Source organism: Dasypus novemcinctus, chromosome 15, assembly GCF_030445035.2.
Source record: "Dasypus novemcinctus isolate mDasNov1 chromosome 15, mDasNov1.1.hap2, whole genome shotgun sequence".
In the NCBI taxonomy this organism is placed as follows: domain Eukaryota; kingdom Metazoa; phylum Chordata; class Mammalia; order Cingulata; family Dasypodidae; genus Dasypus; species Dasypus novemcinctus.
This window is the reverse complement of record NC_080687.1, coordinates 25,467,286-25,485,835: the sequence shown is the minus strand read 5'-3', so window position 1 is coordinate 25,485,835 and position 18,550 is coordinate 25,467,286. Positions and strand designations below refer to the sequence as shown.

The following is an 18,550-nucleotide window of genomic DNA, read 5'->3' as shown; positions in this document are numbered from 1 at the left end:
CAAGACTGTCTTTCAAAAATGAGGGCGAGATTAGAATATTCACAGAAGAAAAGAAACTGGGAGAATTTCTAAGCAAGAGACCAGATTTTCAGGAAATGTTAACGGTGGGCTGGAGCCTGAAAAGAAAAGACAGGAGAGAGAGGGGCCTGGAAGAGAGGCTAGAAATGAAAATTATATCCATAAAAGTAGCTAAAAGTATCAAAAGAGTGGTAAAAATAAAATATGACAGATAAAACTCAAGTAGTCAGGAATAAACTTAATGTTTATTGATAAAGCACTTTAATGATAAAGTACTTGTATTCAGAAAACTGCAACTCAGTGTTAAAAGAAATTTTTAAAAAGGCCTAAATAACTGGAAGAACATTCCATGCTCATGGATTGGAAGACTTAATATCATTAAGATGTCAATTATACTAAAAATTTATATACCAATTCACTGCAATCCCTATAAAAATTCCACCAGCATTAAAAAAACAAACAAACTGAAAGAATGATCATCAAATTTAATTGGAAGTGTAAGGGGTCCTGATAGCCAGAAACATCTTAAAAAGGAAAAGCGAACCATCATCTTCAGACTTTAAATCATATTACCTAGCTATAGTGGTAAAAAGAGCATGGTACTGGCATAAAGACAGATACATAGACCAATGGAACCAAATTTATGGTTCAGAAACAGACCCTCACATATGTGGTCAAGTGATTTTTGACTAGCCTGTCAGACCCACATGGCTTGGGCAGAACAGTGCATTCAACAAATGGGGCTAAAAGAATTGGATATCCATAGCTGAAAGAAGAAAAGTGGACCCCTATCTCACACCTTATCCAAAAATTAACTCAAAATTCATCAAAAACCTAAAAATAAAAGCGAGAACCATAAAACTTCTAGAAGAAATTGTAGAAAAATATCTTCAAGACCTGGTGGTAGGTGGTGGATTCTTAAAGGAGATAAGAGGAGGACTGAGATGGACTACTGATGTTTAGTATATGTTGAGGTTTAATTAGCTTTAATGTAAAAGTGTGGATATGTTTAGAGTGGATGGTAACAAATAATGAGTAACATCTAGTTTATAAATGGGGATGTGGCTTAAAATGTTAGTCTAGGTATGTAAATACCAATTGACAGAATGTTAGAGAATAATCTAGGAAATGAATAACACAGTAAACCAAGAGGTGGATGAGAATTGTGGTTGATGGTACATCATCACCGCAAATGTACATCATCACCGCAGGGTGCTGGGAATGTGGTGAAGGATGAGAAAAATACAGCTGGAGTGACCTGTGGACTGTGGTTAAAAGTAATAATATAATATTCTTGCATCTATGCAAAAGATGTACTGTGTTAATAATGAGACAGTATGGAAAATGTGAGCCAAATGTACACTATGGACATGGTAACAGTCAGATGGTATCTTATCTGTAGCAAATGTTCCACTACAGTGTGGTGTGTTTATGGAGGGATGTTGTTTAGGAATTCTGCAAATGTACACATGATTGTTTTATGTTTACAAGTGCTGTCATAAAAAATATATTTAAAAAATACTAATAGGGTGGGTTGGGGGAAAACAAATGAAATGTAAGATAAGGACTATGATTAGTAGTAAGATTTTGACAATATTCTTTCATAATTTGTAAAATGTCTCATGACAATACAAGTTGTTAGTGGAGGGTTGATGTATGGGACCCCTGTATGATGTTATGCATGTGTGCTTTGTAAGTTCGCAGCTTTTACTATACATTTAATTGTTTATGTATGTTCATATATAAATGATATAAAGATAATAATAGGGTTGGTTTGGGGAAAATACTTTGGTTATTAGTAATATTTTGACAATGCTCTTTAATCATTAGTTAAAAAGGTTTAACAACTATGCAAGTTATGGGGATAGGGTGGGTTATGAGAGTCCTGTATGATGTTACATATGCTTGTTTTTTAAGTTCACAATTATTATTATGTACTTACTGTTTATGTATATTTATGTATGAGTGATATACTTCAATAAATTAATTTTAAAAAATGTTAATTCTCAGATTTACTCTCAGAGATGTCTATGTCTTGGTTTTGTAATCAACTTGTGATAACATAGAAATTATCTTGAGCTTCAGCCCTTCTTTCAGGAAGGTCTTCTCAAGGTGAATGCAGTGTCCAGGGTAATCTCTGTCTTTCTGGATCACTGTCTTTTCCTGTCTTTTCCCTTCTTAGTTGTTTTGGAATTTTCCTGTTTATAGGAGTTTTGTTGTTCCCTCCATTTCCCAAGGGATGGACCTCCATCTCCCAGGTATTTGAAGCCAGTAGGCCTTTGCCTCAGACTGTCAGCCTTAATAGGTTTTTAAAAATATATTTTTATTTATTTTTAAAAGATAAATAGATTACATAAAATATTAAATAAAAAACTATAGGGATTCCCATACACCTCCCAGTTTTTCCACATTAACAATTTCTTTCATTAGTGTGGTACATTCATTGCAATTGATGAACACTTGGAATTGTCCTGTATGACATTGCATACAGGACATTATCTACCTGCCATAACCTACCGAATGGAGTAGGAGAGAACATAAACTACAATGTAAACTATAATACATGCTGTGTGGCAATGCTCCAAAATGTGCCTCAGTAGTTTTTTATAATCCTTTCATTGTTTCACACTGCTTTCCTGGAAGACACATTCTGGGAGAAGGGTCATCCCAGTGAGGACTTTCCCAAGTCATTCTTTTCCAACCAGAACAGGGCCAGGGACCCACAAAGAAGGCACTCCATCTATCTTGTGGCCATTTAAGATATTTGGCTCCCAGAGTTGCTGTGCTCATCTGCATCAAACTGCAGAAGGGTAAAGAATATGGCCACTTTTTATGAAGGTGGAAAAGTTAAATTATGTCTACTTATTTGTCTAAGAAGAAGAAAGCATAGGTTTCATGGAGAGCTAGTCAGTCTCTATCACAACAGTGAAAGTATATCCTGTGTTGCTACAACATGTGCTTTTCAATACCAATTCACATGTTATTGTGACAGTGAGGTTTGAATAATGCCAGTTGCATTAGTTAATGTACAATTTTTTTTTCTAGGCAAAGTGAGCTAGAAGGACTAGAAGTAGAATTCTAATCTTTGTTAAGAAAGGATAGAGGACTCAGTTCAGTTTCTGGACAGGCACTACCCTTTTACCTGTGTTACAAGAAAATTTATAATGAGTGCCTGTACCTAGGACTTGTACCAATCCTGCATATTCCAAACTCACCCACTTTCTTTCATGGCCTTAACTGCCTGTTTTCCTGGGCCATCAAGATTATGCCTATGATGTTAATTATCATTATTGTTAGTGCCAAAGTTCGTAGGTTTTGAGTAGTTAGCCCTAAATCTATTTTTCCTGTAACACTTATTTTTAGCGTACTAACCTAGAGTCTGATAGAGATATATATACATGACATAGCTGACCTAATTGTGATTAAACAAAGAAAATCACAATCTCCAATAAAATTTCCAAATATAGAAAAGGTTGATTTTTAGACCTTTTATGTCAAAACACAGGAAATTGTTGAATAAGACAGCACATTAAAAATTATATATTTTATTACATGTCTGGATTTGAAACTTAGCAACCTAGCCTTTGATTTTCAAAATCATAAGGGAAATAAGAAAATTAATTTATGAACAACTGTCAGTGCTCCTCTTTTGTGATAGCCTGAGAGGGATTGCTCAATGAATCATAAGCTGACATAGCAGACTCCTTAATAATTCATTGAAAATTTCACCTTGACATCCTTCTTAAGAGTTAACGACTAGAGGACTGCTGTGTTTATTAGATTATCATCAATTTTCAAGTATATTTAATCAGTACATGATACTCTACTATGTCATTTAAAAAAATTTTTTTTTTTTACATCTTTAAGTTTCTCAGTAGCTCTGATGATTCCCAGGACACCTGCTGACAAGTCAGGAAAGTCATGGGAGTCAAAGTGTCATGAGCATCAAAGTCAATAAGTCAAACCTGGTGTCATTTTTTAAATAGATTTGAAAGCAGATGATATTTCCTGTTGATTACTAATGAGATTTCTCAGACAATCTATTTGTGCCCGTGATCATGGCGTTTATCAAATGAACAATTTCTATAGCAATTTGTCACTATTTCAGAAACACTCTTCTCTTTGTGTTTAGGTTACTGGAAAGGGAATGTTTCCTGTATAGCAATTTGTTACGTATAACATCACTTTTATCAATGGTTATGAATAGTTTTATGAAAACATAATTCTAATGAGTTTTTGTCATATGCAAACAAAAAACAAAAAAATATTCACTGACACTGCTTCTTTCTGTCTTTCTCCCTTGTACATAAATGTTGCTATACATGAAATATCAGGTTTTAGAGAATCTCAGTCTTTTATATTCTTTAATTCTTGAGCTTCCAGGAGCATTTGTGACTGTCATATAATAACATCTTTGGTCTTGGACAAGTCACAGTCTCTCTCACTTTAGTTTTCTTTACTTGCAAAACAGGAATGATAGTACCTGCATATCAGGTGATTTTAAGAATAGAATTTCACAGAGTGTCAAGTACAATAGAAATGGAAATAAAATGATAACCTGCTGTACTTTCAAAGAAATAGGGCACCTTTTCAAAGAGAAAGTATATACTCACTACGTGATCTTCCCAGTTATGACTTGTGATGAACCATATTTTGTGCATGTAGAGTTATTTTTCCTAACCTGGAACCGACATCATAAATTTATAAAGAAAAAAACATATTAACACTTATCTGGAAATCTGTATTTGTGAGCCTTACTTTATAATTTTCACTAATTTAACATTAATTTTCTGCCAGTAGTAAAATATTAATCTAATAGTAAGAGATTGTACAATTCTATCGTAGGTGTTTTGAGCGGTGATTTAGGACATAGCATCTTGAAGGAAAGTGAATAGTTTCGACTCCAGGTCAGATAGCTCAGTTTGCTAATCAATATATTGATAAGACAAGTGCCACAAATGCAATAGTCTTCTCCATGATTTTGAGTTGCCAAGAGAAAAATGTCTGTTCTATTTTTCAGTCTTTATACTTTACCATAGTTAAGCCTCTTAAAATTGTATCTCATTGATTACAAGGAAAAGAGTTTAGCAATAAATTGGAGGAAATTGCTCATAAAAATATAAAAAATATATTTTATATCATGAGATGAGTAGATTACCACAGTCATCATGCTATGTAACACAATGATAAAATAGCACTTTGGTGTGGATTTAAAGAAATAAGAATGGATTGTTAGTAATTGTCTTGAAAAGAGCTACTTACTTACATATAATTCTATTATTTGGTTTGCTACTGTATTAGTCAGCCAAAGGGGTGCTGATGCAAAATACCAGAAATTGGTTGGTTTTTATAAAGGGTTTTTATTTGGGGTAGGGGCTTACAGATACCAGGCCATAAAGCGTAAGTTACTTCCCTCACCAAAGTCTATTTGGAATACCATAGCTGCCGACATCTGCAAGGGTTCAGGCTTCCTGTGTTCCTGTGTTCCTGGGGCTTGCTTTTCTCTGGGTTCAAGGTTCCCTTCTTCCTGGGGCTGGCTTCCCTCTCCTCTGTGAGCTTACTTCCTGGAGCTCCAGCTTAAGTCTTCAGCATCAAACTCCAAAATCAAAACTCCAACATCAGAAGCCCTCAACTCTGTTCTTTGCCAAGCCTTTTATCTGTGAGTCCCCACTTTTTGGAGGACACCCTAATCATAACTCAGTCATTCCCAGGTACAGATCAGATAACAAGCATAATTCAATATTTCTTTTTGGAATTCATCAATTATATCAAACTGCTACACTCCACCCTCTGAATTCCAAAAAGTCATTACAATATTCAAAAAACCTTAAATGAGTTACAATGCAAGTACTAAATCATATCATAATCAATTTAAAGAAATACAGTTTGTCTTGGAGCAAAGCTCTGTCTGCTGTAGACCTCTGAAAATTACAAAACAATTCATCTGCTTCCAATACAAATGGACAGACATAGTATAAACATTTTCATTATAATAAGGAGAAATTGGGAGGGAAAAATGAATCATGGGTCCTCTACAGTTCAGTAAAACTGAAGGGCATCCTCCATTTGATTTCAGTCTGAAAGGCATTCTTAAGATGATGGTTTCTTCTCCTTGGGGCCATATGGGAACCTACCTTTCCACAGTCTTGCCCAATGGCCACTTTCTTGGTTCCACCCTCATCAAGCATTTGGATATCGACCAAGCTCCAGACCTGTTCCTCCAAGAGTGTTGGAGTGATTGCCACACCTCACCCAATCTTTGGGTTAGAGTCTTAACCACCCCCAGTACAGTGATGTGAAGACTACGTTTCCCCTAACCTTTGGCATACAGGCTCAACTCTCTCAGAACAATGAGTTGGCCACCTGTCCTTCCCTAACCTTTGGGGGACAGGTCCACCCCTCTCAGACCTTTGGGGTTCTGACCTTAACCTCCCTAATCCTTGAGGAATGTGCTCCACCCTTTCTGTACCCTGAGGTGGCAAAACTCTTCCAGAACATCAAGCAGGAACATCCACCCTCTTCAACTGCTGGGGCAAACTCACCTTCTCTGTACACATGGGTGGGGTTCCTCTCTTGGTCCAAGGTGATGTCTTAATTCCAGATCTCAGCTTCCATGGCTTTCCTCTTAAAACTGTTTCTCCTTCCCTTTCTCCTTTCCATGTCCTTTTTATTCCAGGCCTACAGTGGTTTTATTCATACAACTCTCTCAAAAAGCTTGTTGGTTTGGCATGCAGGAAGTAGGGGCCCAAGCCATCATACAGTGAGACTTTCCACAAGTCTTCGCTAGATAACTGCATCTTCAATCTTGATTTACCAGTTCCAAGTTTAGTTAAGTCCTCAAATGGGGCACTTTCATCTGGGAGCCTGATTTCCAGAGGCTTGGAATTTCCAGAATCAGTTTCTGTTTTCTTTGTACCCAAAAATTTACTTCTCAGTTTATCTCACTCATTTAGCATTTTGCTATAAGCTGCAAGCAGAAGCCAAGTAGTATTCTCCTAGTTTACTTTGGAAAGTTCTTCAGCCCAGGCTCGCCAATTTCAAATTCTGCCTTCCATAAAACACCAGGAGTTAATCTTGCTAAATTCTCTGCAACTTTAAAACAAAGATCGCCTTTCCTCCAGTTTCTAATAATAGTTTTATCTTTTACTTTTAAGGCATCAGAAAAAGTCTTTTTAGCATCCATATTGTTATCAACAGTCTCTTCAAAGCACTATAGGTCTTTTCTTCCAAGCATCTCACATTCTTCCAAAAAATACCCCTTTCCATTTATAAAACCATTCCAGCATTTCAGTAATTACAAAAGCTACCCCACTCCTGGTACCAAATTCTATATTAGTCAGTGAAAGGGGTGCTGATGCAAAATACCAGAAATTTATTGATTTGTATAAAGGGGTAGGGACTTACAGATATCAGGCCATAAAGCGTAAGTTACTTCCCTCACGAAAGTCTATTTGGAGTACCATGGCTGCCGACATCTGTAAGGGTTCAGGCTTCCTGGTTTCCTGTGTTCCTGGGGCTTGCTTTTCTCTGGGTTCAAGGTTTGTTTCTTCCTGGGGCTGGCTTCTCTCTCCTCTGTGAGCTTATTTCCTGGGGCTCCTGCTTAAGTCTTCAGCATCAAACTCCAAAATCAAAACTCCAAAATCAGAAACACTGAACTCTGTTCTTTGGTCATGCCTTTTATGCCCTAATTATAACTCAGTCATGCCCAGGTACAGATCAGATTACAAGCATAATCCAATATTTCTTTTTGGAATTCATCAATTATATCAGACTGCTACAATTACTATGTAATCTAGAATAAGATATCAACTGTCATTTCTGCAGTCTGTAAAATGGGCATAGAAAGAATTGCACATGAAGCATAGAGATACCTGAATTATTTTATGACTTGTGTGATGTATCATATGAAATCAAGTAGGATTTATAGTGTTATATGATAATGGTGGTAATAAAAGGTCTAGTGACATTTCTCCATTGCTGTCCTTTCAGGTTGCTTTCAGCTATGTAATGTTTTTCGATCCCATGAAATGGAAATTGACCAATGCTTGCTGGAGTCCCTTCCCCTTGGCCAACGCCAGCGCCTGGTGAAACGCATGCGCTGTGAACAAATCAAAGCCTACTATGAACGAGAGAAGGCTTTTCAGAAGCAGGAAGGATTCCTGAAAAAGTTGAAACATGGAAAGAATCAGAAAGTTCATTTTAACCTTGCTGACATGATACAGGATGCAATCATCCATCACAATGACAAAGAAGGTACTTAACAAAAAAGATAAAGCATGGGTTTTCATGATTTTGTTTCTTGTTTTTTGGGGGAGAGATGGGATATGATTTATTTTAAATACTGTAAGCTACTTTCTTCTAACTGTCTGAAATATTCAAGAAAAATAACTCTTTCTAATTAACATTGCAAAAGTCCCAAGTCTTTCAGTAATATGAAGAAAACAAAATTTTGTTGAAATTATTGCACTTGTTTTTAAAGAATTACTTATCTGAACTGTAAGTGGTTTCCTTTCATATTATTCATTCAAATTATTAATGAAACTGGTTTCTCTATGAAAATATTTCCTTTGATGATGAAATTGGGTTGCAAAATTCATTAATTATTAACTCATGTATGGATAAATATAATAGTGAAGTCAGTTTACCCCAAAATTCTCAGGACAAAGATTTCATTTGTTTATCCCTTAAAGTAGGCTGGCTTGGAGTTTCAATTTTTTTTTAACACCAAATCCAAATCTACTTCATAAGACTATTAAACGTCTTACCTTTCAGTTATTCCTAGATATGAATTTTGTTTTTGTTTTAAAATCTGCTTTAGAATCTACATTCCAAAGCGCTGGAGTAAGAGAAATTGTCTATATATATATATTTATGTAGAAAACTTCAAAATATATATACCTTACTTGTTTCTAAACCAGGGCATGAATTAATATAAAACAGTCATGCAAATAGTTCAGGGCCATAATTATTTAAGCACAACTGAAAATTCAAAAAACTCTGAAAACCAAATCTCACTTTGTGGCAAATTCAACCCTGAACTATTTACATTTTTAAAGTTATTAAATCATAAAAATTACAAATTCAGTAGCGTACCTGGTCCCAAGTCTTTCAAATAAGGATTGCGGATCTATATATAGGAAAACTGACAGCAGATTATATATAGTAACAGTGATAATAAGAAGACTAAAGTAGTTCTTTTTTTTATGATTCCATGTAGGCTTGCTGGTTAAAGTGGAATATTCTGAGAAGTTTACAGATGTTTTTCTTAAAGTACAATGACAGTGGCAGAGAATTATCTGACCTAGAAAGTACCTAAGATATCACCTACTACAACCACCTTATTATGTGTGAAAAAAACTGAGATTCAGCAAATGCATCATGTTCTCCAGAAGGCCAATCCATACCACTCTTTACCTCCAATTTTTTCATTTTTCTCTTCCTTGTAACTATATATTTGATGGTGGTGTTTTGAGAATACATAGGGACCTTGATGGCCAGTGACAAAGTTAATTGTGTTCACTGTTCCCTCTTGCCTATCTCAGTATGTTCCAGTGATATTGAGTGAGTGAATCCATTTGTCCTAATTCTCCAGGCAGTAGTTATCAGAGCAAACTTAAATGAGAATGTAGACATTTCAATTTAATACCTATATTGATTTAAAAGTAATTAAAGAAAATGTATTTGCATATTAATAAAGTTTCTTGTTTGTCAAAAGATTTGAGATAAAGTGCAAAATGTCCACAGTACAAATTAGTGACTGTCAAAGTTAAAAGGAAATTGAGTAGTGAAATAATAAAATCAGAGACCAAGTCACAATTACTGCTTTTATAACTTTTTGTTGGAAACATTCAAGCCATCCAATCTGGATTATTAATTTTTGAGCACTTTCTATAGGCATAAAACTGTTCTGACATTTTGGAGATTGAAGAACAGGAAGAAATATGAATCCTGCTCTCAAAAAACTACTTAAAATAAAAGTAGAGAGAAAAAGACTTATAATAGAAACCAATTAGTGATAAAAGTGATATCTGATACAACTGGGGTAGATTGACGAAGTTTTTTGCAGGACATGATTTTTGAGAGATTGTGACCTTGAAGGATGCTTATACCTTACTTATTTGAAGGAAAGAAAGGGGAGCACTCTGTACTTGAGCAGCAGCTTGGGTGAGCATTTACACAGAAGTGAGAGTAGTTAAACATGGAAAGGAGAAAGAGTGGCAGCTCAGTTGGTTTTAACTAGAATAAGCTTTGTTAGTGAATAGAGCTGGGCTGGAGTAGTTACAGTGGGAATAAAAACAAAAGAACAAAATCGAGTCATATTCTATGGGAAACATGCTTTCATTCTACAAATGTTTATTGAGTCTCTATTATGTCCTCCTGAAGAAGGTGGGGAATTAACCTTACAGATATCTGTGGAAGAGCATTTCAGGCAGAAGAAATGATGAGTACAAAGTCCAGAGGGAAGAATATCCAAGGCATTTGGAAAAACAGCAGGGTGGCCGGCATTGTAGGAACAGAGTAAGATAAGATGAGAAAAGGGCTTTGGCTGTTGTGTTGAGTGAGCTGCAATACCATTAGAGGGTTTTAAGCAGATACCGCTTATTAGTTAACAGGCTCAGCCCAACTGATGTATTCCCAATTGGCTGAAGGATTACAAGGATTGATCATGAAAACTAGTGATGAGACTCTAATGGTAAGTTAGGCAAAAGATCATGGTGTCTTGGACCAAAGTGGAATAGGAGTATGGTTAGAATAGTTAAATTTTATGATCACTTTTAGGATAGTGATAACAGAGAATGTTGATGAACTGGCTATGGGGAATAAATACTTATTGTCAGTTGCTGGTGTAACAAATTACCACATACTTATTCATTTAAAACAAAACAAATTTATTATTTTATAGTAGTGGAGGCCAGAAGTCTGGCATGCAACTCACTGGACTAAAATCAAGGTAGTGGCAGGGCTTTGTGCTTTTCTGGAGGCTCTAGGGTAGAATCTGTTTCCTTGAAGTTTTCCAGCTTCTACAAGCTGCCTGTTCATGGCCCCTTCCATCTCAAAGCCATACAAGGCATGTTGAGTCCCTTTCATGCTTCTTGTTTCTTCTGCTTCTTTTTCCACCGTTGTAGCTCTCTGACTAATAATTCTGCCTTCCTCTTCCCTTTTTTTTTTTTTTGGTTAGTTGTAATTTATTTTATTTTATTTTATTTGTGGGAACATTCTTTTGAGTTCCTTTTTTTTTCTCTTTATTTTTTTTAAATGTTACATTAAAAGAATTTGAGGTCCCCATATATCCCCCACCCCCCTCAGCCCACTCCTCCCACATCAACAATCTCTTTCATTATCATGGGACATTCATTGCATTTGGTGAATACATTTTAGAGCACTGCTACACCACCTTTGATAATGGTTTGTATTGTAATTTACACTCTCCCCCAGTCCACCCAGTGTGATTACCTCTGGCCCTCTTAGATAATTCAGGATTGTCACCCTCTTTTAAGGTTAGCTCATCAGCAACCTTAATTCCATCTTCAACCTTAGTTGCATTTGCCAGGTAACACAGTGATCACCAGCATAACACCAGAGGATGACGATTATGGGAGCCAGACTCCTACCAACAACAGGGAGTAAGAGATTCAAGCATAACATCAAGTTTTTTGGCCTGAGCAACTGGAAGAATGAAATGCCATTAGTGAGTAAGGCATGCTTCTAAGGTGTCAGAATCAAAGAGAGAGTGTCATGCTGGCTGGAGATACAGACTTGAAACTCAGGAGCATATAGATGATGGTATCAAAGACCAAAGGGTTAGATGAGCTTACTTAGGGAATAAATTTTAGGTAAAAATATAAGTGGTTTGAGAACTGAGCTCCAAGGAATTACAATATTAAGAATTCCATGAAATGGAGTGGAAGAACCAGCAGCAATCCAGAAGGAATGAAGAAAATGAGGCAAGTGTGTTGTTTGGAAGCTAAATGATGAGGGATTTCCAAGAAAAGAATGGTCAGCTCTGCCACATGCTGCTTCTCAATCACAAAGGATGAAGGATGAGAATTGGCCCTTACATTTAGCAATATGTAGGCTCTTAGTTTGGGTAACTTGTTGAGAGCCAAAATCTTAATGGATTGGATTGCAATTAGAATGGGAAAAGGGAAAATGTACATAAAGAGAATAGAGAGCGCTATAAAGGGGAAGTCATAAGGTTACTGCAGAGAGAAGAGAAATTAGGAGGAATTTTATCTTTCATGATGGGAAAAATAATGAGTTTATATTGACAAAAAGTATCCATATGAGAGGGAAAACTGGTAACAATAGAGTAAGAGAGGAAAATTGCTGGAGCAAGGTCCTTCAGTATACAGAAGGTGATGAAATTTGGTGCCTAAGGGGAGGGTTTGATGTTAGCTAGGAACATCCATAGCACTAGTTTTCAGCCCTGACGGTACATTAGGAGCATCTGGGGAAATTTTTTTTTAACTTCCATTATCTGGGCTCAACAGATATTCTGATTTAATCAATAAGAAGTGGAGCTAGGGTGTTTTTCAAAATTCCTAAGAGATTTTGATGCACAGAATGGGTAGAGACCTTCAATCTAGAGTAACTGGAGAGATGATGTAGCTGAATGGGAGAAGGTAGTGATGGGAACTTAGGATAGTTCTCTTTTTGAGTCATACACTTAGTATTAAGTACTATGGCTATCAGTGAGGATGGGAAGGAAGATTTGCACATAATGGAAGAATACCATGTGAGAGTAAAAGAATGAATGGCACAGAAAAATAAATATAATATGAAGAAATAATAGGACATAAGTAAAACTAGATATAAAAAATAAGAAATGAAAGAGACAGATCAAATATGATTCAAAGTTTTCAGAAACTGTTTGGTATGTTCTTTCCACTAATTTGTTCTTATTCTTAGCTATTTGATTTTATATCCTAAAATTTTCTTTATAGTTTTTATAATAAATATTTTTGTCCTCAGTTTGCGTTCACAGAAATGATTCCACATGTATACACAGATCTATATTTTGATGGACTATATTATGATCTCATAAATAGACACTTAATATTTCTTGCCTTGTTAAATATTTTTGTAACCCCAAATGCCTTGCAGGTACTATTTAAAATACAACATACATTAATTGTGATCAATGAATGACATGATGTCTAGCATGTTGTTTATATATGAATGTTTATATAAAGAGACCAAATTGAAACAAGTAGTTATGTTTGATTTTTCAACTCAAAATAAGCAAAGAGAAATTTTTTGTGTGTGAATAATCCATTTTGAGTCAAATTTTATTGAAGAAATTGATTTAGTATGTTTTCATTTTGAATGGGAACAGAGAAACAAGATTGGATACTAAATCTCCACATCTTGCTTGGCATAATGGCCAACCTGAAGTATTCAAAGTGATAGGGACAATATGGAGCATGAAAAAAAATCACACACACAACTTACATACACAGAAACACACACAATATTTATTGCATACTTGATATGTGCAACAAATCAAACTATAATAAACCCTTTCTGTGAACAATCTTGTTTTTAATGGCAGAAATAAAATATCTGAATTAACTTGGAGGAGAGTCTCCTCAGTAAGTAAACCTAAATACATTTTTTTACGCCCTAAAAATAGTACTTGTTACTAATGGAGGCAATTTGATGGACAATAAATAAGATCAGCACTAGTGTCAGATAATGAAGAAATAGGTGAATGACTCTTAGAATTCAACAAAAGTTTGAATTTCTGATCAGTTGAAATTTTAAATAGATTTTTAAAATGTGAAATTAGAATATCTGGCTGCATTTGGTATATTTATTCTATATTTGGAGCTGACCCAAGTGTGAAACAATTGTTAGATGTATTACTTTTTTCATTTATCAGAAGCAAGATATGAATTTCTTGCTAATTCAAGAAATTAAATTCCTTTGCAAAGGGAAGTAATTGATTTAGAGACACATTAACCTCTGTAGCATGTGTTTTACTTCTCCCAGAAAAATATCCAGAAAAATGTTTTCATTTTTCAGTCATTGAAGTGATATTTTCACTTATCTTGAAGCTACTAAAATAAGATAAAATGTATACATTTGTGCAATAAAGTTATATATATATATGTATATTTTTTTTTTTTTTTGCTGGAAGAACAAATGATTCACATTTGATTTATTGTTCAAAACGCTGCAGATTGTGTACATGTTTGTATAAATAATTTTAGCTATTATAGCCAAATATTTTTATTGGCTCAATGAGTATAAGAATTCAAATATGCTTCTTCAAAAGAAATCATGTCTATGATGTTTTTTATGCTAAGATCTACAGCATGTCATCAAATATAATTCAGGAACTTTGACTTTTTTATTTTTTTATTTTTATTGAAGTATATCATTCATACATGAACACACATAAACAATAAGTATATAGTAAAGTTTGTGAACTTATAAAATAAACATATATAACATCACACAGGGGTCTCATACCTCACTCCTCCACCAACTCTTTGCATTGGTGTGAAACATTTGTTGCAGACTATGCTAGAGCATTGTCAAAATATTACTACCAACTATATTCCTTATCTTATATTTGGTATATTTTCCCCCAACCTATACTATTTTTTTAATGTGTTTTTGTTACAGATATTGTGAACTTGCAAAACAATCATACAGATGTGGGATTTTCCATACACCTCCACACCCTGGTGGAATATTTGTTACAGATTATGAGATAATATCATCAGACTATTAACACCAATCGTGGCCCATAGCATACATTTGGCACACTTTTCCATACACCTCCATTATCAACACAGTATAGCTTGGCATTAATGCAAGAATATTGTAGTATTGCTGTTAACTACAGTCTATAGATCACACAAATTGTAATTTTCCCATGTTTCCCCATATTCCCATCATGCTGTAATAGTGATATACATCTGTTCTAGCTAACAGAAGGACTCTCTTGCATTTGAACCCTTTATTACAGTTCTCAGCCACCTCAGGGCTCACTGTGTTATTCAGTCCCAATATTATTCTTTAGCTTTCTTTCTATTGACATTTACTTCCCCAGACTACCTTTTTCAGTCCAATCCCATTTACACACCAGTTGCTACTCACTATAATGTGTTACTATCAACTCTGTCCATCGCCACACTTTTACAGTCAAGTTAATTAAAACTTCTACGTACATTAAGCATCCATAGTTCTTCTCAACCCTCCTATTATCTCCTAATAACATATACTCTAGGTTTTAATTCCATGTGTTTATTATTTGTATTTAGTTCGTATTAATGAGGCCATGCAATATTTGTCCTTTTGTGTCCGGCTTACTTTGCTTAGTATAATGTCTTCACAACTCATCCATGTTATCACATATGTCCCAATTTCATTTTTTTTTTACTGCAGCCTAGTATTCCATCATTCGTATATACTACATTTTGTTTATCCACTCATTGGTGGATGGACATTTGGGTTGTTTCCATCTTTTGGCAATTGTGAACAATGCCACTATGAACACTGGTGTGCAGATGCCTGTTCATGTCACAGTTTTTAATTCTTTTGGATATATTCCTAGCAGAAGAATTGCTGGATCATATGGCAGTTCTATATTTAGCTTCCTGAGGAACCGCCCAACTGTCTTCCACAGAGGCTGCACCATTTTACACTCCCACCAACAGTAAAGGATTGTTCCTATTTCTCCACATCCTCTCCAGCACTTATTCTTGTCTGTTTTTTAAATAATGGCTGTTCTGTGTGGTGTTATATGATATCTCGTTCTTGTTTTAATTTGCATTTCCCTAATAGCTAGTGATATGGAACATTTTTTCATGTGCTTTTGGGCCATTTGTCTTTCCTCTTTGGAGAAATGTCTATTTAAATCTTTTTTAATTGGATTGCTTGCTCTTTTATTGTTGAGTTGTATGATCTGTTTATGTAGAATGGAAATCAAACCCTTATGGGTAAGTGGTTTCCAAATACTTTCTCCCATCGACTGGGCTGCCTTTTCACCTTCTTGATGAAGTCCTTTGAATCACAGAAATGTTTAAGTTTGAGGAGGTCCCATTTATCCATGTTTTCTTTCATTGCTCATGCTTTTGGTGTAAGGTTTAAGAATCCACCACCTACCACCATGTCTTGAAGATGTTTCCCTACATTTTCTTCTAGGAACTTTATTGTACTTCCTTTTATATTTAGGTCTTTGATCCATTTTAAGTTGATTTCTGTATAAGGTGTGAGATAGGGGTCTTCTTTCTTTCTTTTGGCCATGGATATCCAGTTCTCCCAATACCATTTATTGAATAAACTGTTCTGTCCCAACTGGGAGGGCTTGACAGGCTTATCAAAAATCACTTGGCCATAGTTGTGAGGGTCTGTTTCTGAACCATCAATTCAGTTATATTGGTGTATGTGTCTATCTTTATGGCAATAACATACTGTTTTTACCACTGTAGCTAGATAATATGATTTAAAGTCTGGAAGTGAGAGTCCTCCAATTTCACTTTTCCTTTTTAAGATGTTTCTGTCTAATCAGGGCCTCTTACCCTTCCAGATAAATTTGAAATTGTATTTTCCATTTGCTTAAAAGATGCTGGTGGAATTTTAATTGGGATTGCATTGAATCTATATATCAATTTGGGTAGAATTGACATCTTAATGATATTTAATCTTCCAATCCATGAGCATGGAATATTCTTCCAATTATTTAGGTCTTTTTTGACATCTTTTAGCAAGATGTCTTTTCATCTTTTAGTTTTCTGAATACAAGTGCTTTACATCCTTGGATAAGTTTATTCCAACATATTTTATAATTTTAGTTGCTATTGTAATTTTAATTTTTTTCCTGACTTCCCCCTCAGATTGTTCATTATTAGTGTATAGAAACACCACTGATTTTTGCATATTGATTTTGTATCCTGACACTCTACTGAAATCATTTATTAGCTCTAGCAGCTTTGTTGTAGATTTTTCAGAATTTTCTAGATATACAATCATATCATCTGCGAATAGTGAAAGTTTTAATTCTTCCTTTCCAATTGTGATGCCTTTTATTCATTTTCTTGCCTGATTGCTCTAGCTAGAACCTCTAGCACTATATTGAATAGCAGTGGTGACAGTGGCCATCCTTGTCTTGTCCCTGATCACAACAGGAAAGCTTTTAGTTGTTCACTGTTCAATGTTAGCTGTGGGTTTTTCATATATGGCCTTTATCAGGTTGAGAAAATTTCCTTCAATCCCTATTTTTTGTAGTATTTTTATCACGAAAGGGTGCTCTATTTTGTCAAATGCCTTTTCTGTATCAATTGATAAGATCATGTGATTTTTCTTCTGTGATTTATTAATGTGGTGTATTATGCCGATTGGTTTTCTTGTGTTGAAACAGCCTTGCATGCCTGGTATAAAACCCACTTGATCATGATGGATAATTCTTTTAATATGTTATAGGATTCAATTAGAAAGTATTTTATTTAGGATTTTTCCATCTATATTCATTAGAGAAATGGGTCTATAATTTTATTTTTTTGTAATGTCTTTATCTGGCTTTGGTATTAGGGTGATTTTGGCTTCATAGAATGTGTTAGTGTTCCTTCTTGTTGAATTCTTTGGAATAGCTTGAGTAATATTGGAATTAAATCTTCTCTGAATGCTTGGTAGAAGTCACCTGTGAAACCATCTGGTCCTGGACTTTTCATTTTGGGGAGCTGTTTGATGACTGTTTCAATTTCTTTACTTGTGATTGGCTTGTTGAGGTCTACTATTTCTTCTAGCATCAGTGCAGGTTGTTTGTACATTCCTAGGAATTTTTCCATTTCATCTACATTGTCTAGTTTTGTAGCATAAAGTTGTTCATAGTATCCTCTTATGATCTCCCTTATTTCTGTTGGGTCAGTAGTAAGGTTCCCTTTTCATTTTTTATTTCATTTATTTGCATCTTCTCTGTTTTTTTCTTAGTCCATCTAGCTAAGAGTTTGTCAATTTTCTTAATCTTCTCAAAGAACCAACTTTTGGTTTTGTTAATTTTCTCTCTTGTTATTTTGTTCTCAATTTCATTTATTTCTGCTCTGTTCTTGTTATTTCATTTCTCCTACTTGCTTTAGGATTAGCTTGCTGTTCGTTTTCTAGTTCCTCCAACTATGTAGTTAGGTCATTGCTTTTAGCTCTTCTTCTTTTTTAATGTAAGCATTGAGGGCTTTAAATTTTCCTCTCATCACTGCCTTCACAGCATCCTATAGGTTTTGGTATGTTGTATTCTAATTGTCATTTTTCTCAAGATATTTACTGATTTCTCTTGAAATTTCTTCTTTGACCCGCTGATTATGTAGGAATGTGTTGTTTAATATCTATATATATGTGAATTTTCCCTTTATTTGCCACTTGTTGATTTCCAGCTTTACTTCATTATGATCAGAGAAAGTGCTTTGTATAGTTTCAATTTTGTTGAATTTATTGAGATCTGCTTTGTGTCCCAACATATGGTCTATCCTGGAGAAAGATCCATGATCACCTGAAAAGAATGTTGATCCTGCTCTTTTGGGGTTCAATG

General features: G+C 34.9%; 1 protein-coding gene across 9 annotated transcripts in view; it reads left to right on the top strand.

The window, feature by feature from the left end:
• MYO16 (myosin XVI) overlaps positions 1 to 18,550 on the top strand; it is a 732,830-nt gene that overhangs the window by 182,402 nt on the left and 531,878 nt on the right. For all 9 annotated transcript variants that reach the window (XM_058276443.2, XM_058276441.2, XM_058276437.2 and 6 more), the window contains exon 2: positions 8,008 to 8,271. In XM_058276443.2, coding sequence (XP_058132426.1) covers positions 8,046 to 8,271 — 226 coding nt within the window. In that variant the 5' untranslated portion in view covers positions 8,008 to 8,045. The remainder of the gene's footprint in view (positions 1 to 8,007; positions 8,272 to 18,550) is intronic.